This window comes from Hemitrygon akajei, chromosome 3, assembly GCF_048418815.1.
Source record: "Hemitrygon akajei chromosome 3, sHemAka1.3, whole genome shotgun sequence".
NCBI classification, from domain to species: domain Eukaryota; kingdom Metazoa; phylum Chordata; class Chondrichthyes; order Myliobatiformes; family Dasyatidae; genus Hemitrygon; species Hemitrygon akajei.
In genome coordinates this window covers 111,548,244-111,575,067 of record NC_133126.1, presented here as the reverse complement: position 1 = coordinate 111,575,067, position 26,824 = coordinate 111,548,244, and the positions used below count along the sequence as shown (strand labels likewise).

The window sequence follows — 26,824 nt, the reverse complement described above, 5'->3', positions numbered from 1 at the left end:
GGACCTTAGAAGAAGAATTGTAGAGATGTATGAAACAAGAAAAGGCTACAAAAGCATTTCTAAAGACCTGAGTGTTTATCAGACCATAGTAAGAGAAATTGTCAACAAATGGAGGAAACTCAGTACTGTTGCTACTTTCCCTGAGTGGGCATCCTGCAAAGATCACACCAAGAGCACAACGTGCAATGCTGAAGGAGGTGAAAAGAACCCAAGGGTAACAGCAAAAGATCTGCAGAAATCTCTAGAACTTGCTAAAGTCTCTGTTCATGTGTTCACTCTAAGAAAAGCACTGAACAAGAATGGTGTTCATGGAAGGACGCCATGGAGGAAACAACTGCTCTCCAAAAAAAAACATTGCTGCACGTCTCAAGATTGTAAAAGATACCTGGATGTTCTACAATGCTTCTGGGACAATGTTCTGTGGACAGATGAAACAAAAGTTGAACTTCTTGGTAGAAATGCACATTGCTATGTTTGGGGGGGGGGGAAGGGTACTGCACATCAACACCAAAACCTCATCCCAACTGTGAAGCACAGTGGAAGGAGCATCGTGTTTTGGGGCTGCTTTGCTGTCTCAGGGCCTGGACAGCTTGCAATTGTTGTGGGAACAATGAATTCAAAATTGCTTCAAGATGTTTTACAGGAGAATGTCAGGGTAGTGGTTCGTCACCTGAAGCTTAATAGAAGTTGGATGATGCAACAAGACAATGATCCGAAACATGGAGTAAATCAACGACAGGATGGTTTAAAAAGAAGAAAATTGGTGTTTTGGAATGGCCGAGTCAGGGTCCAGACCTTAACCTAATTGAGATGCTGAAGAGAGCTGTTCATGCAAGGTATCCCAGAAATATTGATGAACCGAAACAGTTCTGTCTGGAGGAATGGTCTAAAATTCCTCCTCGCCATTGTGCAAGCCTGATCAGCAGCTACAGGAAATGCAGTTGATTTCATTTGAGCCGGCACTATTTTTTAAGAAGTGCATTTATTATAGTGCTAAATTTATGTGCATGAGGGTTGATGTTAAATTGCAGAAGATAGTGATGGAAATTGATTAAGATTTGCATATCAAGTTAATCTCTATCTATGCTATAGTTTAATGGTCTTAGTCATAAACGTAGAGTTTACTGCACAGAAACAGGCCCTTCAGCTCAACTGATCCATGTGAATGACAATACTCCATCGAAGCTAGTCTATTTGGCCCATAACCACCTAAATCTTTCTAGTTCTTGTACCTTTCTAAGTGTTATAAAAGTTAGTATTGTAATTGCCTTTACCAAGCAGCTGATGCCATCCTTTTGTGTAGGGAAAAAATGTTGACCTCAAGTTCTTGTTAAATCTGTCTCCTCAAACCTGTGTCTTCTAGTTCTTGATTCCCTAACCCTGGGAAAAGGACTGAGTGCTATCCGTAGATTCAATCTACCGTTCCCTTATGATTTTGTGCACCTCTATATAGTATCCTCTTAGCCTCTATCCTCCAAGGAATAAAGTGCTGTACCTCAGTACCATCAATTCCTGGTCATTCTTTTACTCATCCACTCAATTTTACCTCTTCATTAACTCTTCATAATGTACTAAGGGGAAATTCAATACCATACTTAAATGTGTTTCTACTTGTAGGGGAAATTTTGGTTCTGGCTCTGACTGACATTGAGTTGCAATTAAAAGTAAAACTTGCCATCTCTACAAGAGACAGGAATGTTATTCCAGATACATTTTCTTTGCATCAGCACCACCTAAATTTGGTCTTTAATCTTCTTGGAGCTTGCTGTGTACAAATTGGATGCATTGTAATCCTAGTGATTCACTCAGAAAAGCAAAAGGCACATTTAGTTTTAACGTGTTGTATGTTTTCTATAAACCATTTCCCCATATGTTTGAAAGCAATCCAGATCAGCAGTTATGCAATGCCATTTTTGTTAACCACTTGATTTTCTAGAGTTCTCTGGCATTCCAAAAAAATTTGTTTTACTAATTTTTCACTTGGATTTAAACAGATTTTAGCTTGTTTCTTAACTCCCCCCCCCCCCCCCCCCCGCCCTCTGCCCTCTGTTCTTCACCTTTCTCACTGACTTAGAGACTTGACAAGGGGAAATGTCTGTGAAATGAAAGTGTGGCATTGGCAATAAAAAATATCATTCAGTTCATTAAACTGCAGAGTGTTTTTGAGTGTTTGTGGTCGTTTGAGGTTTTATTGATAGTCACCCAAATCCTTTGGATTAATGTTTCTATTGTATGTCCTTTGTAACAGATCTATGCCACGGGTGTGTGAGAAAGCTGTGGGAGGCTGACTGGCTCTTGCAATTGTTCATTCAAGTACCAATCAGAACTGAATGCTAATTGGAACAGAAAAATTACATAATAGTTTCTGAATTTTTTGCATAGTTGAATCTGTTTTGGAACAGTTACTGGAAAAGGCCATTTTACCCCTTGAATCATTTTTTTTTGAGATTGTACAGTATATGTGTGGTCGGCAATCTAACTTGAACCAGTTTAAATGTAAATAATTAGATTTATTCACAAACAAGAGAAAATCTGCTGGAAATTCAAGCAACACGCAAAATGCTGGAGGAACTCAGCAAGCCAGGTAGCATTTATGGAAAAAAGTACAGTGGACATTTTTGGGCTGAGACCTGAAATTTTGAGGACATTTCTATCCTGCCGAAGGGTCTTTGCCTGAAACGTGGACTATACTCTTTTCATAGATGCTGTCTGGCCTGCTGAGTTCCTTTAGCATTTTGTGTGTGTTAATTAGGTTTATTAATTTCAAAATTAATAATTGATGCAGCATCAGTTGTTAGTTCTGGAAGATTTTGAAATTTGCAGATTTCTAACTTTTTTCTAAAGGCTAACTCCTTTAGCAATGTCTTTTTAGTCCTGAAATCTCTAACCAGTGGAAATACTTTCTCAATATCCTATCAATTTTCCTTGGACCCATTGCACCTTTAAAACTATTAAATTCCAGTGAAGACAACCCTAATTTCTATATTCTTTATGTAATTTGACTCTTGGAGTTGTGTATCATTTAAATGTATAGAACCATTCGTGTGTTTGTAGCTTTGACATTCTTGTTCCAATCCCACACATTCCCCAATTTGTTAGCCAGATTTAAAACCCAGCATTTCACTATTCCAGCATTCCATGGAAGTATAGACTAGTAAGTATAACATCTATGGTAGTTAAGTTACTAGTGAGGATTCTGAGGAATAAGATATACAAGCACTTAAAAAGAGGATTTGGCTAGGAATAGCTTTGTGTGTGTGTGGGGTTGACGATGAAAAGGTGGTTGACATGGTCGATATAAACCTCCAGGCTTTTGAGGTTCTACATGGTATGTTAATAAGAGTAAATCATACAGAACCCAGGGACAGCTAAGCAGTTGGATACATAATTGGCTTGATGATAGGAAACAGGTGGAGATGGAGGTTGCTTTTTGGATTGTTACTATTGGTATTCCCCAAGGCCCATTGCTGTTTTTTTCCCCAACAATATCAATGATTTGGATATAATGTACAAGGAATGGTTAGTAAGCTTGCCAATAATAAAAGGTGGTGTCATTGACAGTGAAGGTTATCAGGATTTACAGAACAATCTTGATCAGCTAGGAAAGTGGGCTGAGGACTGGGAAATGGAGTTTAATTGGGATAAGTGTGAGGTGTTGCATTTTGGGAAGACAAATTAGGGTCCAGTTTTCATGTGAAGGGTAGGGCCCTGGATACTGTTGAAGAATGAAATGATCTAGGAGTTGCTGTGTGCGTACATCTACTGATGCTTCTGGACACATCATCAGTGATGTTCCTGGAATCATCGGGTGTTTTGGGTCTTTTAACATCATACATCCTTCTCCACGTGACCCAGCCGGGGCTGATCAGACCCCAGCTTGTGTCCAGATGGCTAGCTACACAACTCCATGGCTCCCCTCTCTTGAACCACAGCCAACTTGAGGCCCTCTCTGCCATATCGGTGGTACTGCGGATGGCTCTCCTCTTCCTCTCTCCCTCGATGCCCAAATTGCTGTAGGCTCTGGCTAAGGAACAGGCTGCGAATCCCCTACAACCAACTTCCGCTGGGAGACACCTCGCTCTCCATCCAACCTGCTGGCAGATGCTGACCAGTCCTGCATACTTAGATAGCTTCCTTTCAAAGGCCTCTTCCAAGTGATCTTCCCATGGGACTGTCAGCTCCAGCATCACCACCTGCTTCATAGACTCAGACACGACAATGTCTGGTCGCAGGGTGGTGGCTACGATATGGTTGGGGAGCTTCAGCTGCCTTTCGAGGTCCACCAACAGCTGCCAGTCCCTTGCAGAGGTCAGGATGCCTGCAGATGTTCTTTTGGAAGGTATTGGCTGCTCCCCAGCTCTTGCAAAGGCAATGATCTGCTTGGAGGGTTGGGACCGCCCACTCCACTCCTACGCTGATGGCTTCGGCGATGGCCTTCAGGACCTGATCATGCCTCCATCGGTACCGTCCCTCACCAAGTGCCCTTGTTTAGCCGCTGAGGATGTGCTCCAGGGCTCTTCGCTTGGAACACAGTGGGCACGCTGATGACTCTGCTTTGCCCCATGTGTGCAGGTTTGATGGGCTTGGAAGCACATCGTACACTACCTGGACGAGAAATTGGTTGTGGTGTGGCTCGGCTTTCCAAAGCTCAGCATAGATCACTTTCCTCTCCACTGCATTCTCCCATCTTGTCCAAGGTCCCTGTTGCTTCATTCCCACCACCTTGCAGGTTCTCCTCACCTCCACTGCTGCTCTCACCTCCTCCTGAACTCGGCGGCGCCTTTCCTTCCCTCTGATGGTGTCCATTTGGGGAGTTGGAAAGGATCCTAGCCCAGCTCTACCTCGTGTGACCACTCCCACCAGCCTCCTGTGACGCAGCCTTGCCTCTGCTTCCTGAACAGCTTCCTCTGCCCTCCACTTCCTGCCAGTCCTCACTTGGATCCCTGCTCTAGCCACCTTCGGGTCACTTGAGTCCCTTTACTGTACCACTTCTCTGGCTCTTGTAACTTTGAATTCCTCTTCCAGGGATTTGAAGGGCAGTTGCAGTTTATACTCCCCTGAAAGTGGTGTCTGGGTGGACAGGGGGATAAAGGCGGCTTTTGTCATGTGGTCCTGCTTAAGTCAGGATATAGAGAACTTGGAATGATATGTTGGAGTTATATGTGACATCGTGAGGCCACATCTGGAGTTGAGATTTATAATGATTTTGCTGACACTTAAGGGACTGTGGAATGGTGCGAAGTTGAATAGCTTGGGACTTTTGTTCATTGTTGGAGGATGAGGAATGATTTTAGAGAAGAACAAAATTGAGGGACATAGGGTGAATGCGCAGAGTATTTTTCTCAAGGTTTGGAATTATGAGCTAGAGTGCACAGAGTTAAATCTTGCAAAGAGATTTTATAGGGACTTGAAGGGCAACTTTTTCACCTAGAGAGTGATCAGTATTGTTGAATGAGTTGCTAGAGGAAATGGTTGAGGAAGGTATATTTACAATATTTAAAGGTTATTTGGACAGTATATGAATAAGAAAGGTTTGTAAAGATATGGACTGAATGCAAGCAAATGGAACTAGTTTAGATGGGAAACTTGGTTGGTATTGTCCAATTCAGCTGAAGAGCCGGTTTGTTTTATTTATTGCTTGCTTTTTAGTGTAGAAAATACACGTTCATGTTTGCCTAGACTAAAATTCATTTATCAACAGTTCACCCCATTCAATTTATATTTATGATTTCACCTCGTTTCATTGGTAGACTTAGTTTTGAATTTAATTGTCTTAAGTTTTTCAATGGGGAACGACAGTGATTGGCTTTACTGTAGTAAGCTACTCATTGCATCCTTCCAACTTGTACCTGTTGTCGCACCCTACTGTCCATTTTCCTAAACAAGTCAGTAATTTCAATTCTATCAAACTTTAACATTTTAGATCAGAATTTTAAGTGTTGGTGTCTCTATAATTGTTGTCTGGATGTTTCTCTGCTTACTACCTTAATCACGTTCACCGTGGTTTGTGATCTTCCCTTTACAAATCTATTCTGCTTCACACTTCATTGCGTGTTTTGATGTACATGTGACAAATAAAGTTAAACAAAGTTCTCAATATTAAATTATAATCATATATTTCTCAGCACTGTATTCCATCTGTTACTTTTTTGCTCATTCTTCCAATTCGTCTCAGAGCTTCTGCAATCACATTGCTTCCTCAGTGCTACCTACCCCTCCACCTATCTTCATAGCATCTGCAAATTTTGGCACAAAGCCATCAATTCTATTATAATGTGACAATGTGGAAAGTAGTGTTTCCAATATTGACACACTGAAGAACACCACAGAAAAGGCCCCTTTATTCCCACTCACTGCCCCTTGCCTGCCAGCCATTCCTCTCTCCATGGCAGTATCTTTCCTATAACACCATAGGATTTTATCTTGTTAAACAGCCTCGTCAGGTTGGCATGTGACGTGAAATTTGTTAACTTAGCTGCAGTAGTTCAATGCAATACATAATCTAGCAGAGAGAAAAAATAGTAAATAAAATAAAACACAATAAATAAACAAGTAAATCAATTATGTATATTGAAAAGATAATTAAAAATGTGCAAAAAGCAGAAATGCTGTATATTAAAAAAGTGAGGTTGTGTCCAAAGCTGCAAAGTCCATTCAGGGATCAGGTGGCAGAGGGGAAGAAGCTGTTCCTGAATTGCTGAGTTTGTGCCTTCAGGCTGCTGTGTCTGAAGGGCATGCCCTGGGTGCTGCAGGTCCTTAATATTGGACACTGCCTTTCTGAGACACTTCTCCCTAAAGATGTCCTGGGTACTTTGTAGGCTAGTGCCCAAGATGAAGCTGACTAGATTTACAACCTTCTTCTGTAGTTTCTTTCGGTCCTGTGCAGTAGCCCCTCCACACCAGACAGTGATGCAGCCTGTCAGAATGCTCTCCACGGTACAACTACAGAAGTTTTTGAGTGTATTTGTTGACATGCCAAATCACTTCAAACTCCTAATAAAGTATAGCCACTGTCTTGCCTCCTTTATAACTACATTGATATGTTGGGACCAGGTTAGATCCTCAGAGATCTTGACACCCAGGAACTTTGAAAGTGCTCACTCTCTCCACTTCTGATCCCTCTGTGAGGATTGGTATGTGTTTCTTCATCTTGCCCTTTTCTGAAGTCCTCAATCAGCTCTTTCATCTTACTGATGTTGAGTGCCAGGTTGTTGCTGCGGCACCATTCCACTGGTTGGCATATCTCACTCCTGTACGCCCTCTCGTCACCACCTGAGATTCTACCAACAATGGTTGTATTGTCAGCAAGTTTGTAGATAGTATTTGAGCCATGTCTATCCACGCAGTCATGTGTATTCAGAGGGTAGAGCAGTGGGCTAAACACACATCCCTGAGGTGTACCAGTGTTCATCGTCAGCGAGGAGGATATGTTATCATCAATCCACACAGACTGGTCAAGTCGAGGATCCAATTTCAGAGGGAGGCACAGAGGCCCAGGTTATGCAACTTCTTAATCAGGATTGTTTGGAATGTTGGTATTAAATGCTGAGCTGTAGTTGATGAACAGCATCCTGATGTAGGTGTTTGTGCTGTCTAGGTGGTCTAAAGCCGTGTGAGGAGTCATGGAGATTGCATCTGCCCGTTGACCTATTGTGGTGATAGGCAAATTGCAATGGGTCCAGGTCCTTGCTGAGGCAGGCGTTCAGTCTAGTCACAACTAACCCTCTCAAAGCATTTCATCACTATCAATGTGAGTGCTACTGGGCGATAGTTGTTAAGGCAGCCCACTTTATTCTTCTATGGCACTGGTATAATTGTTGCCTTTTTGAAGCAAGTGGGAACTTCTGCCCGTAGCAGTGAGAAGTTGAAAATGTCCTTGAATGCTCCCACTAGCTGGTTGGCACAGGTTTTCAGAGCCTTACCAGCTACTCCATCGGGGCCTTCTGCCTTGTGAGGTTTCACTGTCTTTAAAGACAGTCTAACATCGGCCTCTGAGACAGAGATCGCAGGGTCATCAGGTGCAGCAAGAATCTTCACAGCTGTAGTTGTGTTCTCCTTTTCAAAGCGTGAGTTCAACTGGTAGTGAAGCATTGCTGCCGTTTTTGTTATTGGGCTTCACTTTGTAGGAAGCAATGTCTTGCAGTCCCTGCCAGAGTTGCTGTGCATTTGATGTCACCTCCAACCTCAATCGAATTTGTCCCTTTGCCCTTGAAATAGCCCTCCGCAAATCATGCCTGTTTTTCTGGTACAGGCCTGGGTTGCCAGACTTGAATGCCACAGATCTAGCCTTCAGCAGACAACGTACCTCCTGGTTCATCCATGGCTTTTGGTTTGGGAATGTACAGAAGGTCATTGTAGCACACACTCATCCACACAGGTTTTAATGAAGTCGGAAACAACTGCAGCATGTTTGACACCTTATCAAATACCTTCTGAAAATCCAAGTACCTTAAATGGCATCCACTGCCTCTCCTTTGTCCACTCTGTTGGTTACCTCCATGAAGAACTCTAACAGATTCGTCAGGTAAGATTTCCTTTTACAGAAACCATGTTGACTTTGATTTTATCATTAGTCTCCAAAACTAACCCCGAAACTTCATCCTTAATAATAGACTTCCAACACTTTCCCAACCACTGAGGTTAGGCTAACTGGCCTATAATTTCCTTTCTTTTGCCTTCCTCCGTTCTTAAAGAGTGGAGTGGTATTTGCAATCTTCCATTCCTCTGGGACTCTGCCAGAATCAAGTGATTCCTTGAAGGATTATGACCAATGCATTTGTTAACTCGACAGCAACCTCCCTCAGAACTGTGGCATGTACTCCATCTGGCCTAGTTGACTTATCTACCTTAACACCTTTGAGTTTGCCTGACACCTATTCTTTTGTAATAGCAATGGCACTCACTCCTGCTCCCCGGCACACTGCTAGAGTCTTCCACAGTGAAGACTGATGCAAAGTACCCATTAAGTTCATCTGCCATTTCCCCATTACAACCATTACAAAGCATCATTTTCCTGTGGTCCAATATCAACTCTCACCTCCCTTTTATTCTTTTATATAACTGAAAATTTTTTTGGCATCCTGCCTTGTATTATTGGCTAGTTTGCCCTCATATATTTAACCTTTTCCCTTGTAGCTTTTCTAGTTACCTTTTGTTGGATTTTAAAAGCTTCCCAATTATCCAACTTCCCACTCACTTTTGCTAACTTTATATGCCTTCCTTATCTTTGGCTTTTACGTAGACCCACACCCAATGTTTTAAAAACAAAGTCTTTTCCCTTCTTCCTTCTGGTTCCAAATGGTCTATTAGCACTACCTCACTACAGGCAGTCCCCGGGTTACATATGAGTTCCGTTCCTGAGTCCATCTTTAAGTCGGATTTGTACGTGAGTCGGAACAAGTGCATCCGGTATTATTTAGCGTCAGTTAGTCAAACGTTTGTCTTAGTATATAGTATATATTTTACCTTTCTATGCATATGAAACACTTAAAAAAACGTATGTATTCCAATGATTAAACCACTGCGTTGCTTAGTAATAATTGTAGGTTTCATTGGGGCAGGGTTCCATTATTCTCACTTTTTCCATTATCCTTTAAAATTGTTCTGATCGTTGACCGACTGTAGCCTAACGCTTTATCAATGACCGATGGCATTTCACCTCTATCCAAACGCTTTAATATTTGCACTTTATTTTCAATCGTGTTCGCTTCCCGTCAATGGAACAGAAACTTTCGGGCGGCGGGTCCCGAGCTCTGCCGGCTCCCAAGGTCCGCTGGGTCCTAAAGACCACCGCACTGAGACAGGTTAAATGGGACAAGTGGGGGCTGTGCTGGGTTTGGGTATTTGATCATCCACAATATTCCGCGTGGGAATTTAAACTGGAGGTGGCAGTGTTTTTTTACGAGGTCAAGTTGCGAGCTCAACATCAACCCAGCACAAATGGTACGGGAGTCACTGGATCGACATCAACCCGGCACAGGAGCGTTCTGTCACTAGGTTGAACTCGGAAACTTCCGTTGTTGAGCCCGGCCGGAACGGGGGGTGGGGGGGGGGGTGGGGCGGGGTCAGGGTGAATCTTACTAAGAAAAATTTAAGCCAAGTACAAAGTTGAACACTCAATGCAGTGTCAACGGCAATGACTTAGAATGTCGGACGGCATTCTCCTTCCTCGGTTCATAAGTACGATTTGTCCGTAAGTCGGGGACTACCTGTATTTAGCTTTGCACGATTTTTTCATAATTGAGTAATTTTTTGTTTTGCACTGTACAGCTGCCATAAAATAACAAAGTTTATGATACATGTCAGTGATAATAAACCTGATTCTGATACATGAATACACAGAAATCAGAATTTACTAGGAGAGAGTGAAAGGAAAAACCAAAGGTACAGATTATCTGCATCTGTTGAATTTAGTATTGACTCTGAAAGATTGTGCCAAGTTAGAAGCTGAGGTACTGTTTCTCAAGCTTGCATTTAGGCTTCATTCAATAGGCCAGAGTGGGTTGAAGAATTAGTGACACATTTTACAGCAATATGGTGTTTCTTTTTAAATTTCTCTGGTCATTCCAATTCTTTGTTGTACTTGTATCTCCTCAAACACGTTTTGTTATTGTGATTTCTTTCAGCTGGTGCCATGACCACTTGTAATTAAATATCTCTTCATCTCTGCCCTTTGTGCTTTCTGCTATTTTTATGCAGTTAAAACTTTTCATTTTGTCAAAACTCAATGTTAGAGAGTGGCCATCATCGTGAAGCACTAACCCTTTTTCATTCCACACGTGCTGCCAAAGCTGCATTTACTTAAAGCAGAAACTGCCGGAAGCACTCGGTGAGTACGCATCTGTGTTAATATTTAAGTTAACATTTAAGGTATGAGGCACTTGAACCTTCATCAGAGTTACTCAGTTTATTTGAGCCAAAATGTTAACAATTTGTGCTGGAACCTTCCTGCAAAGAAAATTGGGTCCTTTTTAGTTAATCTTGTACACTTTAGCCTTGACTTGGCTTACTTTGTTCAGAGAAAATAATGGTACCCTAAGCCTTGTGGATTCTGCAATATTACGATATTCACTGCATTTCTTTGCTGAAGGCTGCCACTGCCATGTACTTGCTCACTTGTGAGTCAGTTTGTCCTGCCATTGAGGAGCCGTCAGCATTCAGTATGATCTATTCTTGGATTGGAAAGCTCCAAACCCTTACCCACACTCTTTTCTCAACCAACATCAGTTCACTTTCCTCATTCTAACCTTTCCCATCACTGTTGCAAAATTCGGTTGGTGTATGGCCTGATTAATGGTTGGTATAGGGTGACTGCTAAAATTTGTTGATTTACAATGCTTTTTCGTACAAAGTGTACAATAATACCTCAAAAGTTGAGAATGTAAATTGAATTTTTGTTTTTGGTTTTAGGGTATTCTTGTTTCTTGATCCTTTGTGTCTGCGTTTGATGAAGAAATTAAAATTTTAGTGTGGCTGCTGCCTAATGCAAAATTTTGTTACTGTAAATGTTGAACTGCTTCATTGAAACAGGTGTATTTGCAGGAGGCAATCACCAATTTAAATAGAGCTTAAAAGCCTTATAGGTAATATTGTGTGTCTTGCAAAGGGGAGAGAGCATTTGAAAGTTCAGAGTACATATATTATCAAAGAATATATATACTAGAACAACCTTGAGATTTGTCTCCTTACAGGCAGCCACAAAACAAAGAAACCCAATAGAACCCATTAAGATAGACCATCAAACATTCACTATGCAGAGTAAAACAAATCATGCGAGCAATGAAAGTAAGTAAATGACATTCAGAACTGAAGTTCATGAAAGTGAGTCCTCAGCTACGAAACCAGTTGCAGCCAATCCAGGAGCTAGTGGGTTGCAGGCCACAGCCTTGGTTCAGTGCAGGGACAGGGAAATGTCACAACCTGCGAGCTGAACCCGGCCCATCCTCCTCCTCTGTCCCTGACACATTGACCTTTTCAATCTGGCCTGGCACTTGTATCAGCCAATCCTCATTGTCGGACCAGGGCCCCGCCACTTTGATAAGCTTTTGGGCCAAGACCCCACTGCCTCTGTTGTGCCACTTCAAATTGGCTCCAAGTCCAATCCAGTAATGGCTATACATTGGCCCGTCCCCCGCTGTTGGGCCTGGGCCCCGCCACCCCAATTCAGCCCATACATGCCATGCTGCAACCATCACAACTTCAGTTCACACCACAAAACTGCCAGGTCGTAGTCAGTCCAAAACTCAACACAAAAAAGGGTTACAAGCTAACGATTGCAGTGAATGTTTACCAGTAAAAGTGTGATTAGTAGGATTGTTAGTAGTGTTGTTTGCTGCAGCAAATTGCGTTTCACCAGTGTCATCTTAAATGGGAGCCAAAAATGCATTTATTTTTATTTTCATATTTATTCTGTATCTAAAAATGTTGTTTGTTGCCCAAATGAGTACAGGTTGACTGTCAAAATGTTTTTAAAAAGCAGTGACAGCAGTCCTTTATCTTAAAATCTGGACCTTAATTACAGAGTTTGAATGTCGTGGTTTCTGCACTTTGTAATTTTAACTCTGATTTGGGAGGTGGTGAGAACCTTGGAAGAGAAAGAGTGCTTGACTTCCGTAATCAGATAATGGGCTATTATTGATAATCTTTGTTGCCTGTTTGAATCAGTAGGAGTTCTCAATTGACTCATCAGCGTCAAAAAAAAAATATTCTTGATCTGTTTGTTTTCACATTTGGGTTATGATAATCAATTCCACATAGCTTTAGCTTAAAATCACATCTTGTGTAGGCCCGCTAATTGATTTGTCATTTTGTTTAGATCTTGGGCTTGGTAAGAGCTACAATTCCAAAGCTAAATGGGGACCGGAATCAGGATTTTACTACAGATCTTGGCTATCTCCGTACACAGCTTTTAAACTGTTTAAGCATGTGTGGCCTAATTGGGTATCACTGTGGAACTTGATAGGCATTTCTCTCTAACTCATTGGTCCCTTGGCTAAGGAGTAGTGTTGAATTTGCCTATCATAGGGTAGTCATGTGTGACTGTGCATGTCCAGGCTAAAGGTGTTAATTGGGACCTTTCAGTGTGCAGCTGGAAGGAGTGCTGTTGACTTCGACCAGGTGTTGGTGTCTTGGGTTCTGGCACTGACACCCTGCCAGGTACTTAACACTTTAGAATTTGAACTGACCAGTGTATTTTTGTTGCTGAACATTGGAAATGAGATAACTAGAAGTAGCAATTTACCCCCTTGTCTTCTCTGCCATTCAGTAAAATCTGGGCTGATTGTTTCAGCACCACATTCCTACCCACGCATTCCCTGATTCCTTTCGTATCTATTATGCATGAATTTTTCTTGCACAGTTGCTATTTACTTAACAATAAGATAAACCCTGGAGAAATGATGTCCTGGTTGCTTTTTGTCTGATTGCCAAGTTACATTCCTGTAAAGCAACAAGCCTAGAGTACTGTTACATGAAATACACATACCAACTAAATCTGTAGGGATTGTTTATTGTAGTGCTGTCATTTGAAAATATACTAACTCTTCAGCCCCAACTCCTTCCAATAAATGGGGACTTGTGGCCCAAATACTGTTTTGTTGAGTATGATCAAATCACTTTCCCAAGTCAGAATGTCTGTTATCTGTAATTTGCCTTTGGGCAGCATTAATTGCTGACAATTGTCAGTGAACAATTTCATATTTGACTTTGGTAGTTATATGAACTTTCTTTGAAATATTAGCACAGTCTGAGCTATTCTTCTTTACAAACTGTTCAAGCTCTGTCAGATTGTATGGGGATCATGAGTGAACTGCTGTTTGCAAGTCCAGCCACAAATTCTCAATTGGATTGTGGTCTGGACTCTGACTTGGCTCTCCAAGACATCATTAACTTTGTTTTTAAGCCATTCCTGGGTAGCTTTGGCTTTATGCTTAGGATCGTTGTCTTGCTGGAAAACAAATCTTCGCCCAAGTTGCAGTTGTCTTACAGACTGCATCAGGTTTTCCTCCAGATTTCCCGGTATTTTGCTGCATTCATTTTACTATCTACCTTCACAAGCCTTTCCAAGGCCTGCTGCAGTGAAGCATCCCCACAGCACGATGTAAGCACCACTGTGTTTTATATTTGTAATTAATTTAGATCACTTTGTAGAGATCTGTTTTCACTTTGACACAAAGAGTCTTTTTCTGTTGATCAGTGTCAAAAAAGCCAAATTAAATCTGCTGTGATTCAATGTAAAATAATAAAACATGAAAACTTCTAAGGTGGTGGGGGGTGAATACTTTTTATAGGCTCTGTACATATTGGCCACAAACAATAGATATAAAAAGGGAAGAACTGTGCCTAGAGATTCTGAGTTCATATTTGGTGTCCTTTCTTGGAGCATCTGTTGACGGGAGAGATTTGCACAATATCTCTGCTGTCTTTTTTGCTGCAGAATTTGGGAGCATTAACTATTTAGGTGTTTGAAAGTACATAACTTGGAAGGTTGGTGGTTGTAAATTCAACACCATCAAATACAATTTCAGAAATAATTTTAAACAAAAAAGATCAGGTCAAATTCACAGAATGAATACATGGGTTTCTTGTGAAAATAATTTGAAATTCAGTTTTGAGCCCTATTGCTGAATGAATATGTAGCTGGTAACCAGAGAGCAAAAACCAAACTGTTGGAAACCAGTGGGTCAGGCAGTATTTGTGTGGTTGGGGATTTGGTCTAGGGAAAGAATTGTCAACTTTTGGGTTGCAACTTTGTTAGGACTATTATTCAATCTCCTCCTGCTCCCCCCCCCCCCCCCACACCATTGGTGCTGCTTGATCCAAAAAATTCTTCCAAAAGCTTTTCTTTGCCCCACATTCCAGAATCTGTTGCCTTTTGTGTCTTTAAGCCAAGTGTTGAATGATTGAATATGTGAACAATATTTGGGAGGATTTAATGCCCCTTGAATTGATTCCTACACAATAACAGAAATGAGTAACACGAGTGAATCTGCAGATGCTGGAAATAAATAAAAACACAAAATGCTGGCAGAACTCAGCAGGCCAGACAGCATCTATGGGAGGAGGTAGTGATGCCACTTTGGGCCGAAACCCTTCATCAGGAGTGAAGTAACACGGGATGGTCAAGGGGAGATGAGAAGTGGGGGGAGGGATGAAGTAGAGATCTGGGAAGTGATAGGCTGGAGGGAAATGGGCTAAGGGGAAGGTGGAGAATTATGGGAAATAAAAGAGAAAGAAAGGTAGGGCTGGGGAGAGGTTATAGTGGGGGGGGGGGGGGGAGGAGAGAAAAGAGAGAGAAAGCAAACCAGACTAAAATTATAGATAGGGATGGGGTAAGGGGAGAGGGCAGGGGTATCAACGGAGGTCTGTGAGTTGAATGTTCATGCCGGCAGGTAGGAGGCTACCTAGGTGGGAGATAAGGTATTGCTCCATCGAACTGCGTGTGGCCTCATCTTGACGGTAGAGGAGGCCATGGACAGACATTCGGAGTGGGAGTGGTCTGTGGAATTGAAGTGTGTGGCCACAGGGAGATCCTGCCACCGCTGGAGGACCGAGTGCCGGTGTTCAGCGAAAAGGTCTCCCAGTCTGCGGCGGGTCTCCCCAATGTATAAATGGCCACATCGGGAGCACCGGATACAGTATATCACCCCAGTTGACTCGCAGGTGAAGTGGTGCCTCACCTGAAAGGACTGTCTGGGGCCTAGGATGGTAGTGAGGGAAGAAGTGTGGGGGCAGGTGTAGCACTTTTTCCGTTTGCAGGGGTAAGTGCCTGGAGGGAGGTCGGTGGGGAGGGATGGGGGGGGATGAATGGACAAGGGAGTCGCGTAGGGAGCGATCCCTACGAAAGCCGATAGTGGGGGGGAGGGGAAGATGTGGCTGGTGGTGGGATCCTGTAGGAGGTGGCGGAAGTTACAGAGGATTATACGTTGGATCTGTAGGATGGTAGGGTGATAGGTGAGGACCAGGGGGACTCTATCCCTGGTGGGCTGGCAGGGGGATGGGGTGAGGGCAGAGGTGCGTGAAATACGGGAGACGCGATGGAGGGCAGAGTTGATAGTGGACAAAGGGAAGCCCCTTTCTTTAAAAAAGGAAGACATCTCCTTCGTCCTAGAATGAAAGGCCTCATCCTGAGAGCAGATGCGGCGGAGGTGGAGGAATTGAGAGAAAGGAATAGCATTTTTGCAGGAGACAGGGTGGGAGGAGGAATAGTCTAGGTAGCTGTGAAAGTCTGTAGGTTTGTAGTAGACATCGGTGGATAGGCTGTCTCCAGAGATAGAAACAGAGAGATCTAGAAAGGGGAGGGAGATGTCAGAAATAGACCAGGTGAATTTGAGGGTGGGGTGAAAGTTGGAGGCGAAGTTAATGTTGACGAGCTCATCATGTGTGCAGGAAGCAGCGCCGATGCAGTCGTCGATATAACTTAAGTAAAGAGGAGGACAGATACCGGTGTAGGCTTGGAACACAGATTGCTCCATATGGCCGACAAAAATGCAGGCATAGCTAGGACCCATGCAGGTGCCCATGGCTACACCTTTAGTTTGGAGGAAGTGGGAGGAGCCAAAGGAGAAATTGTTAAGGGTGAGGACTAATTCTGCGAGGCGGAGAAGAGTGGTGATAGAGGGTGACTGGCTGGGTCTGGAATCCAGGAAGAAACGGAGGGCTTGGAGACCTTTCTGGTGGGGGATAGAGGTATATAGGGACTGGACGTCCATGGTGAAAATGAGGCGGTGGGGGCCAGGGAACTTGAAATCTTTGAAGAGATGTAAAGCATGGGAAGTATCACGGACATAGGTGGGAAGGGATTGAACAAGGGGAGATAAAACAGAGTCGAGATAGGCAGAAATGAGTTCAATGGGGCAGGAGCAAGCAGAGACAATGGGTCTGCCTGGACAGGCAGGTTTGTGAATCTTAGGTAGGAGGTAGAAACAGGAAGTGTGGGGTGTGGGAACTGTAAATTTGGTGGCCGTGGATGGGAGATCTCCCGAGCTGATGAGATCAGAAGTGGTTTGGGAGACGATGGACTGGTGCTTCCTAGTGGGGTCATGGTCCAGGGGTAGATAAGAGGAGGTGTCAGCGAGTTGTCGTCGTGCCTCTGCTCTGTAGTGCGCCAGACAACAACAGCACCCCCCTTATCAGCGGATTTGATGGTCAGGTTGGGATTGTTGCAGAAGGAATGGAGAGCAGAACGTTCAGAGGGGGTAAGGTTGGAATTGGAGCAAGGGGTGGTGAAGTCGAGACGGTTAATGTCCCGACGGCAATTAGAGATGAAAAGATCCAGGGCGGGTAGAAGTCCTGGGTGGGGAGTCCATGAGGAGGAGGGTTGGAGGTGGGAGAACGGGTCATCGGTGGGGGTGGGAGAGTCCCTACCGAAGAAGTGGGCTCAAAGAAGGAGCCAGTGGAAGAAGAGCGCAGGTGAGGGCGAAAGGGGACAAAGGTGAGGCCCTTACTAAGGACAGAGCGCTCAGCCTCAGAGAGAGGAAGGTCGGAGGGGATGGTGAAGACCCGGCAGGGTTGAGAGCTCTGGTCTGAGGGGGGTGGGAGGCTTGTGGAGTCAGCGGAGAAGGGGTGGGGGTGAGAGGAAGCTGAAGCCCCCGAGGGCCCGGGAACCGGTGATTGAACCTCGGGCTTGGAAAGATCAGATGGCAGCGTGGTGGTGGGGGAAGGGGAGATGGCAGGCGTGGAGGTCCAGCTCGGAGGTCAAGGCTGGGATCCAGTGTGTTGGTGGGGGAAGGGGAGACGGCAGTGCGTGGAGGTCCAGCTCGGAGGTCAAGGCTGGGATCCAGTGTGTTGGTGGGGGAAGGGGAGACGGCAGGCGTGGAGGTCCTGCTCGGAGGTCAAAGCTGGGATCCAGCGTGCTGGTGGGGGGGAGGGGGGAGATGGCAGGCGTGGAGGTCCAGCTCGGAGGTCAAAGCTGGGATCCAGTGTGTTGGTGGGGGGGAGGGGGGAGATGGCAGGCATGGATGTCCAGTTCGGAGGTCAAAGCTGGGATCCAGTGTGTTGGTGGGGGGGAAAGGGAGATGGCAGGCGTGGAGGTCCAGCTCGGAGGTCAAAGCTGGGATCCAGCGTGCTGGTGGGGGAAGGGGAGATGGCAGGCGTGGAGGTCCAGCTCGGAGGTCAAAGCTGGGATCCAGTGTGTTGGTGGGGGGGAGGGGGAAGATGGCAGGCGTGGAGGTCCAGCTCGGAGGTCAAAGCTGGGATCCAGTGTGTTGGTGGGGGGGAGAGGGGAGATGGCAGCGCGTGGAGGTCCAGCTCGGAGGTCAAAGCTGGGATCCAGCGTGCTGGTGGGGGAAGGGGAGATGGCAGGCGTGGAGGTCCAGCTCGGAGGTCAAGGCTGGGATCCAGTGTGTTGGTGGGGGGTAGGGGGGAGATGGCAGGCATGGATGTCCAGTTCGGAGGTCAAAGCTGGGATCCAGTGTGTTGGTGGGGGGGAAAGGGAGATGGCAGGCGTGGAGGTCCAGCTCGGAGGTCAAAGCTGGGATCCAGCGTGCTGGTGGGGGAAGGGGAGATGGCAGGCGTGGAGGTCCAGCTCGGAGGTCAAAGCTGGGATCCAGTGTGTTGGTGGGGGGGAGAGGGGAGATGGCAGGCGTGGAGGTCCAGCTCGGAGGTCAAAGCTGGGATCCAGCGTGCTGGTGGGGGAAGGGGAGATGGCAGGCGTGGAGGTCCAGTTCGGAGGTCAAAGCTGGGATCCAGTGTGTTGGTGGGGGGGAGGGGGGAGATGGCAGGCGTGGAGGTCCAGCTCGGAGGTCAAAGCTGGGATCCAGCGTGCTGGTGGGGGGAGGAGGGGAGATGGCAGCACGAGGAGGTCCGACTGGAAGTTCAAGGCCGGAGTCTCTGAGGGGGTGTCCATGGCCGTAGGAACCTGCGTTGGTGGTATTGGAGTCAGGGTTCAGAGTCTGTCCAGTGCCGTGATTGGCAGCAGGGGTTGCGATCTGAGATTCATCCGTGTTGGCGTCGGAGCTGACGGGCTCTGGGGTCCGCAGATGGGCGATTTTGTGGTGTTTGACGGACGAAACAAAGTAAAAAAAAAAAATGACGGTTGCATGCATGAATCCGTCGAAGGATGAAATAATGGGTGGGTCCATGACACACGGCGAAGAAGGTGTCCCGGAGGTGCGGGAGGTATGAGGAAAGGGAGGCCAGGTATCTCCTCATCGCAGAGATGGTCGCTCTCACAGAAATGAGTAAATGCTTTAAGATTTGCATTTGGTTCACAGTGAAAGCAACAAATTATCTAGAATTTTTGACAAAATTTAAAATGGGATTTTGCTAATCCATTGCTCTTAAATGATTATGACGGCACACAACAGTGAGAATGGGCTCAATCACCTGAGGGAATTGAGACCATTTTTCCTCAGCTGCCACAAATTTACAAAGGGTTTATGAAATTCCAGAATATTGAAGGGCAACATTCCTATATGTGGAGTAAAAGGAAGTGGTAATCTGACTTGGCTGAAAGACAGCATAATGTAAGAATGAGTATTTATAGAATGCTACTGACCATACTTTGTGGCAGCCCAGTTCTGTGGACTGGTGGCAGCTGTGATCCGTGACATCCCTTTGAGACTTGAGCTTTCGACCGAGTGCAGTGCAAGGTACTGGAGAGACTGAGCAATTTCTCTTCCTTCTGCTACCCTGACATTATAACATGTTGTGATCCATGTGTACACTACATTAAAGCCAAGGAAAGGGCATATAAGGTTGCAAAAGTGAGTGGGAAGTTGGATGATTGGAGGCTTTTAAAATCCATCAAAAGCCAACTAAATAAAGCTATAAGAAGGGAGAAGATGAAATATGAGCGCACACTAGCCAAAAAATATAAAGACTTCTTTTCAGTTATATAAAGAGTAAAAGGGAGGTGAGAGTTGATATTGAACCACTGGAAAATGATGCTGGTGAGGTAGTAATGGGGGACAAAGAAATGGCAGATGAACTTAATGAGTACTTTGCATTAGTCTTCACTGTGGAAGACACTAGCAGTCTGCCAGAGGTCCATGAGTGTCAGGGAACAGTTGTGAGTGCCATTGCTATTAGAAAGGTGTGACTGCCATTGCTAGGCAAACTTAAAGGTCTTAAGGTGGATAAGTCACCTGGGCAAGATGGACTACATCTCAGAGTTCTGAGAGAGGTTGCTGAAGAGATAACACATGCATTTGTCATAATCTTTCAAGAATCACTTGATTCTGGCATGGTGCTGGAGGACTGGAAGATTGCAAATGTCACTCCACTCTTTAAGAAAGGAAATCATAGGCTAGGCAATACACACAAAATGCTGGAGGAACTCGGCAAGCTAGGCAGCATCTATGGAAAAGAGTATAGTTGACATTTCAGGCCAAAACCCTTTGGCAGGACTGGAGAAATAAACCTGAAGAGTAGATTTAAAAGGCGGGAGGAGGGGAAGGAGAAACACAAGGTGATTTTTGAAACCTGAAGGGGGAGGGTTGAAGTAAGGAGCTGGGAAGTTGATTGGTGAAAGAGACAGAAGGCCATGAAAGAAAGAAAAGTAGGGGAGGAGAACTTGAGGGAGGTGATAGGTGGGTAAGGAGATAGGCAAGAGAGGGAAAAGGGAATGGGAAATGGAGAATTGGGTGGGTGGGGGGCTTAACGGAAGTTTGAGAAATCAGTGTTCATGCCATCAGGTTGGAGGCTACCCAAATGGAAATGTTGTCCCAAATGGAGGTGTTGTTCCTCCAACCGAAGTGTGGCCTCATCACCACAGTGGAGGAGGCCATCGTTAGACATATTAGAATGGGAATGTGAAGTGGAATTAAAATAGGTGGTCATTGGGAGATCCCACTTTTTCTGGCAGGCGGAGCATAGGTGCTCAGTGAAGTGGTCTCATAAAGCAGATCATATGAAGATAGGTGGGAGGGGTAGGTAGCGTTGAGGAAGCAATGCAATTGTAGAAGGACTTGACCAAATTGGAAGAATGGGCAAAAAAGTGGCAGATGGAATACAGTGTTGGGAAATGAATGATAATTCATTTTGGTAAAAGGAACAATAGTGCAGATTATTATCCAAGTGGGGAGAAAATTCAAACATTAGAGGTGCAGTAGGACTTAGTCATCATGCAAGACTCTTAGAAGGTTAATTTTAAGTTGAGTGTGGTAAAGAAGGCAAGTGCAATGTTGGCATTTGTTTCAAGGGCAATAGAATATAAAAACAAGGAGATTTGCTGAGGCTTTATTAGGCACTATTCTGCCATACTTGGAGTATTGTCAATAGTTTTGGGCCCCATATCTCTGTAAGGATGTGCTACTGGAGTGAGTCCAGAGGAGGTTCACGAGCATGATTGCAACAACGAAGGGGTTAACATACGAGGAGCGTTTGGCAGTTTTGGGCCTGTACTCATTGGAATTTAGAAGAATGCACAGAGATCTCATTGAAACCTACTGAATGTTGAAAGGACTAGATAAGGTGGATGCGATGATGATGTTCCCTCTGGTGGGGATATCCACAACTAGAGGGCACAGCCTCAAAAGAGGTAAGGAGGAATTTTTTTAGCCAGAAAGTAGTGACTCTGTGGAATGCTCTGCCACAGTCTGCAGTGCAGGCCAAGTCCGTGATTGGTCAGGGCATCAAAGGATACGTGAGAAGGCAGGTGTATTGGGTTGAGTGGGATCTGGGATCAGCCATGATGAAATGGCAGACCAGACTCGATGGGCTGCATGGCCTAATTCTGCTCCTATGTCTTATGGTCTTGCACTGTGCCTACACAATGGCTCAGGTTGGAGGAACACCTTATATACTGGCTGGGTAGCCTCCAACCTGATGGCATGAACATTGACTTCTCTAACTTCTGTTAATGCCCCTCCTCCCCTTCTTACCCCATCCCTGACATATTTAGTTGTTTGCCTGTTATCCATCTCCCTCTGGTGCTCCCCCCCCCCCCCCCCCCCACCTCCTTTCTTTCTCCGGAGGCCTGCAGACCCATGATCCTTTCCCTTCTCCAGCTCTGTATCACTCGCCAATCACCTTTCCAGCTCTTAGCTTCATCCCACCCCCTCCGGTCTTCTCCTATCATTTCGCATTTCCCCCTCCCCCCCACTACTTTCAAATCTCTTACTATCTTTCCTTTCAGTTAGTCCTGACGAAGGGTCTCGGCCCGAAATGTCAACAGTGCTTCTCCTTATAGATGCTGCCTGGCCTGCTGTGTTCCACCAGCATTTTGTGTGTGTTGCAATGGTTCTTTTAATCTTTTACTGTTTGATTTTAATTCTGCTTACTCAACATTCAGAGGAGGCTTCCATAAAACCAAAGCGTTCTTTTTGATTCTCAACTATTGGTGCAGCGTTTATAATAATGAAGCTTAATCCTAATTAACCTGTCTTAAAGTCCCATTTAAGCTGTTCTCGAAAATGTCAGTGGAACATTCAATGTTAAAGCTACTTTATAAACAGAAGTTGTTATTTGTTGTGATGGGAATTATTTTGCTGATGATAGATTCTTCTTCCACAGCAAAAAGCTAACGGGCAGGCCCTGATGGATGAAATCTGCCAAAGCCTGAACCTTGTTGAAAATGATTACTTTGGACTGGAGTTCCGGAACAATCGGGGGAATGAGGTATGTAAATCGGATGAGACAAGTCTCCTAAAAATGGTCAAAATCTGAACCAAAAAAAAAGCCTTGCTATTGTATCTATCTATACAAGTGGGTAAGCTGTCTCTCAGTTGGATGTAGTCTGCAAATGATTATATGTAAGAACCTTGTGCTTAATTTTGTGTTGGGTGCCTTTGTGTGACTGCTACTTGATTTTTTTTTTGTTGAGGGGGTATAGAGCATTGTTGTCATATGTGGTTTATTCTGTTAGTTTTTTTTTGGTCTTCAAGTATCTTCCTGCTTCATTTTCCTAATACCTTTTCCTCTGAGATTAGAAAATTAGAAAGCAACCCATTATACTACTTTAAAAAGGATCGATATTCATTTGTGCTTATAACAATAGAATTATAGGAAACGGACAAAGTCAGGGCAATGGTCATTAGTGGAATGCTGTTAGAGTGCAAAAGGTCAAGAAGTTGACATCCATGAGAACCTGTGTAGATTTTAAGTTGAATGCCTCTGACTTCTAGCATGTTCTTTCTCTTAGACTGCGATCTGACAATTTTTCTGTAATCTGTCTGCTCCAGTAGTCCAGAAGGAAGCACCAACTGCAACAAAATAACGTAGTAAATACTGAAGATTAATATACTGAAAGCTTGCCATAGGTTGGTCACTGGAATCTCTGGAACATTGGTACAGAAAACTTTGCAACCAAGAAATCAGTCATGAAATTTCAAGTTTTACTATACAGAATGGAGCACTGATTGTGTTGTAGCAGTGCTGACCATGGTGGCACTACAATTAGCTCTTGTGCAAAACCTTGCAGAAGAGACTTGATGTCCTCATTCCAAAGATGCATTGTTTTGTTCCAGACCCCTAAATACAAGTTATGGCAATCTTTCTATAACTTTCCCTATAGAAGTTAAAATACTAGAAAGGGGTGCTGAGGTATGGAATAGCTTAAGCAGGGGAAGTTTGTAAGGGGAGAACTTTGTTCTTCACATTTATTCATCTTGTATTTTCCTGAATGATCTGGACGGAGACAGTTCTGTCTATGACAGCAATAAGACATGGGCCATGGGCAGTTCTTTTAGATGTTGGTGTTGTGTATTTAATACTTCAGTAGTATTGTGAGTAATATTGTAAATGTACTGTTTAAGCATTCTTGTTTATTAATTATGGGCTATATGCAAAAATGAGTGAATTACATATGTCATGACACTACCAGGTCATACATGAGCGGCTCACTTAAAGTAAAATGAAATAAACATTTATTTCCTAGCTGCTTGCTTTCCTTTCAATTAGTTTTATGTTTTGGAGTTCTAAAACACAAGTCAGCAGTGCTAGGTTAGTGTAAGATGTACAAAACATATTCTTTTAAATGATAAAACCATTTAATTTGAATTGCCTTGAATTCAGAAAACAAGCCTAAAAGATACCTCATCTATTAATAGTCTGAGATTTAATCGAAAATTGGATTAGTGACCTGTTAATTGAAAATAATACCCTGCTATCATCAATCTTTATCTGTGTATTTATGCACATTTTATTCCATATCCATAATTTAACCTCTATTTTCATATAATTCTTTATAATGTGTAGTTGAATGTTTTTGTTTCATGCAACGCCAGTACACCTCAGAAAATTTCTAATACATGTAAATGTATATGGTGAATAAAGTTTATTTCTGAATAAAATCTTTGAACATTATTCTACCTCATCCTGATGTTGATAATGCTTGGTAGTTTTCACTTGAATATCCTGTGCTTGCACTGATGCACTGCCTTGTGAAGTTGTGCTTTTTTAAACTACTAAGTCTAAAGTGGCATGTACAACACACAAAATGCTGGAGGAATTCAGTAGGTCAGGCAGCATCTATGAGGGAATTGAAAAGCCTTCATTAGGACTGGAAAGAAAGAAGGCAGAACCCAGAATAAAAAGGTGGGGGTATGTGGAGGAGCACGAGTTGTTGTGTTATAGGTGAATCCAGGTGAGTGGAGAAGTAGGAATGATGTGAGAAGCAGGCAGGTGATAAGTAGAAGAGACAAAGATGGAATATGATAGAGGACAGTGGACCGTGGAGTAATAGAAAGGAGGTGTGGGTGATGGGAAGTATCTAAAGTCACCCAACTTGAAACACATGGGTGTTCACCACTTAATAAGAGCAGATAAGGGCTGAACAGTGCACTTAAGTGCATCAGTGGCTCACCTTTCAAAAGAAGCTAGTACAGAACCAACTGCACAGTCCTCACTCGCTGCACCGGGCTGTGGTGATGAATCACCATTGGACAATAGTTTGAGCTGCTGAGACAAGCAGAGTCAGTCCAAATGTGGACAAGACAGTCATCTGGAGAGTGATGGAGAATCTGGGAAGACAGCAAGAAGAACTGGAAAAACGGTAACAAATTGCAGAACACCATGGACTCACAGTACAGCCAGCACCACTGATCTCCAGGAAACTGAGCCGAGAACCTACTGACACTTCAGAAGAATTTGACCCAGATACAGCTGTATATTCAGGGCCAGCGCCGTGGGCTACTGGTTCCAGCACACCCGCAGCAGAGCACAGCAGGGACCCAGCTGAGCATTTATCAGATGGAGCTACTTCCCTGAACATTCGAAAGACATGTTGTTAGAAGATCAGTAGTTACTGGAAGCAGAGCCGGTGGAGTCAGTAGGAGGAGAAGTCTGCTTACCGTGTAAACTCTCATTGACTGCGATCATATTTCCAGCAACAGGAAATCCCAACTTCTGAAGGACCATACATTTGTTCACATCTCAAGGACATTGCTGACAATGTCCCCCCACCCGACTCTTGCTGAGATTCTCCTGTTGCTTGGCAGAGATGCCGTCTGTGCATGTAAGTTATTTAGAGGAAGTGCAGTATATCACAAAGCAGAAACCTCTTCTAATCCAAAGTTACTTTAGTCAACACTGTCCCTTTCTTGACCCTGAGGGGCTGCAGCAAGTTGGAGGACATAATAAGAAGGCACAACTCACTTCAGAGGTACGACACACAGTCGTCATGCTGGCTGAGCAATGTGTTACCAGACATGAACACAAAATAATATCATCGAGGCTGACATTTTTGAAGCGAGAAAGGTAAAAGACTGCAGTAAGACTGGTTAAAGAAGAGCCTGTAAGACTCTCCGTTCTTTTGCCGAAGACTTAATGAAATGATCATTTGAATTGTAGTTTCAATAGTTAAGTTTGACATCATGGATGCCAGACATGGTGTATTCTGCTTCAAGAGGCACTGTTTGTTTTGTGTGCAGTTTGCTTTGTACGAACATCATTTCCTGTTCATAAGCTGTTTTTTTACAGAAGGGGTAGTGGAGGTATAATTTGTCATCAATGCTGATCACCCCATTCTTGACTAAGCTGTTCCACCGTGAACACAATCTGTTATGAGTCAACATGATGCTTTCAGATCAGCTGATGCATAGCACATACCTCCACTGCACCACTCAGGTGTGTTTCCAGCTGAGCAGCAGTGAACCATCTGATTGGCCTATCAGAGTTCTCTTTGAGAACTAGTTGACTTGCTCAGCATTTCTGATCAGGCTATTGTTCACGATTGCACTTAATTAAAAAAAAAGATACATTTCCTGTGCGGATTAATTTGGATTTTAACTTGGAGCAAACATGGTAGAATGACATCCATCTCCACCCACTTTTTATTTTCCCTTGAAACAGCAGTATCTGTGAGTCTTAAACTATCTTAATATTGGTAAATATTAGGTTGATGTACAAGTAGTTTGAAGGAAGTATTATGTTTATCATTCATTGCTATTAAGCTACCGTTTCACCACAAGTTCGCTGTAGTCCATGGCATAACTACTGAATGTTGCATAATTGATGTCACTAGCCCTTTGAGGAGAGTACTGCAATGATATTCTCTGAGCCGGTTTTCTCTTGAGGACTGAGAGGTGGTCTTGACATGGGCATTGAGAACCAGGTGGGTCTATCTCAAAGAAGGCCACTGAGAGGGCTGGGTGCCCTAGAAAGCAGTTATAGACCCAGTCTGCTTCCTATCTCCTTATGGCGAATCACCATGTCAAGAATCGGTGGTGAATCTTCACTGCACTCCATTGTAAATATTTATTTCTTTGTGTATGGAGATCAGGTGCAGCCAGTATAGTAGATGGGCACCTCACCAGGGCAAGATGCCTCAAATTACATTTCAGTTTGAGCTAATGTACCATTTCAACTTCTTTTTCAATGTCCCCTGAGTTTGTGGCTTAGACTTAATCTTTTAGGTTTGTTAGGATGGGTTTTGGGCATAATGTGA

At 44.0% G+C, this 26,824-nt stretch overlaps 1 protein-coding gene across 1 annotated transcript in view; it reads left to right on the top strand.

Moving 5' to 3' along the window:
• The window catches only part of farp2 (FERM, RhoGEF and pleckstrin domain protein 2), a 135,588-nt gene that overhangs the window by 21,791 nt on the left and 86,973 nt on the right, over nt 1-26,824 (top strand). The window contains exon 3 of the mRNA XM_073040564.1: nt 22,453-22,557. Within this exon, the coding sequence (XP_072896665.1) occupies nt 22,453-22,557 (105 nt within the window). The remainder of the gene's footprint in view (nt 1-22,452; nt 22,558-26,824) is intronic.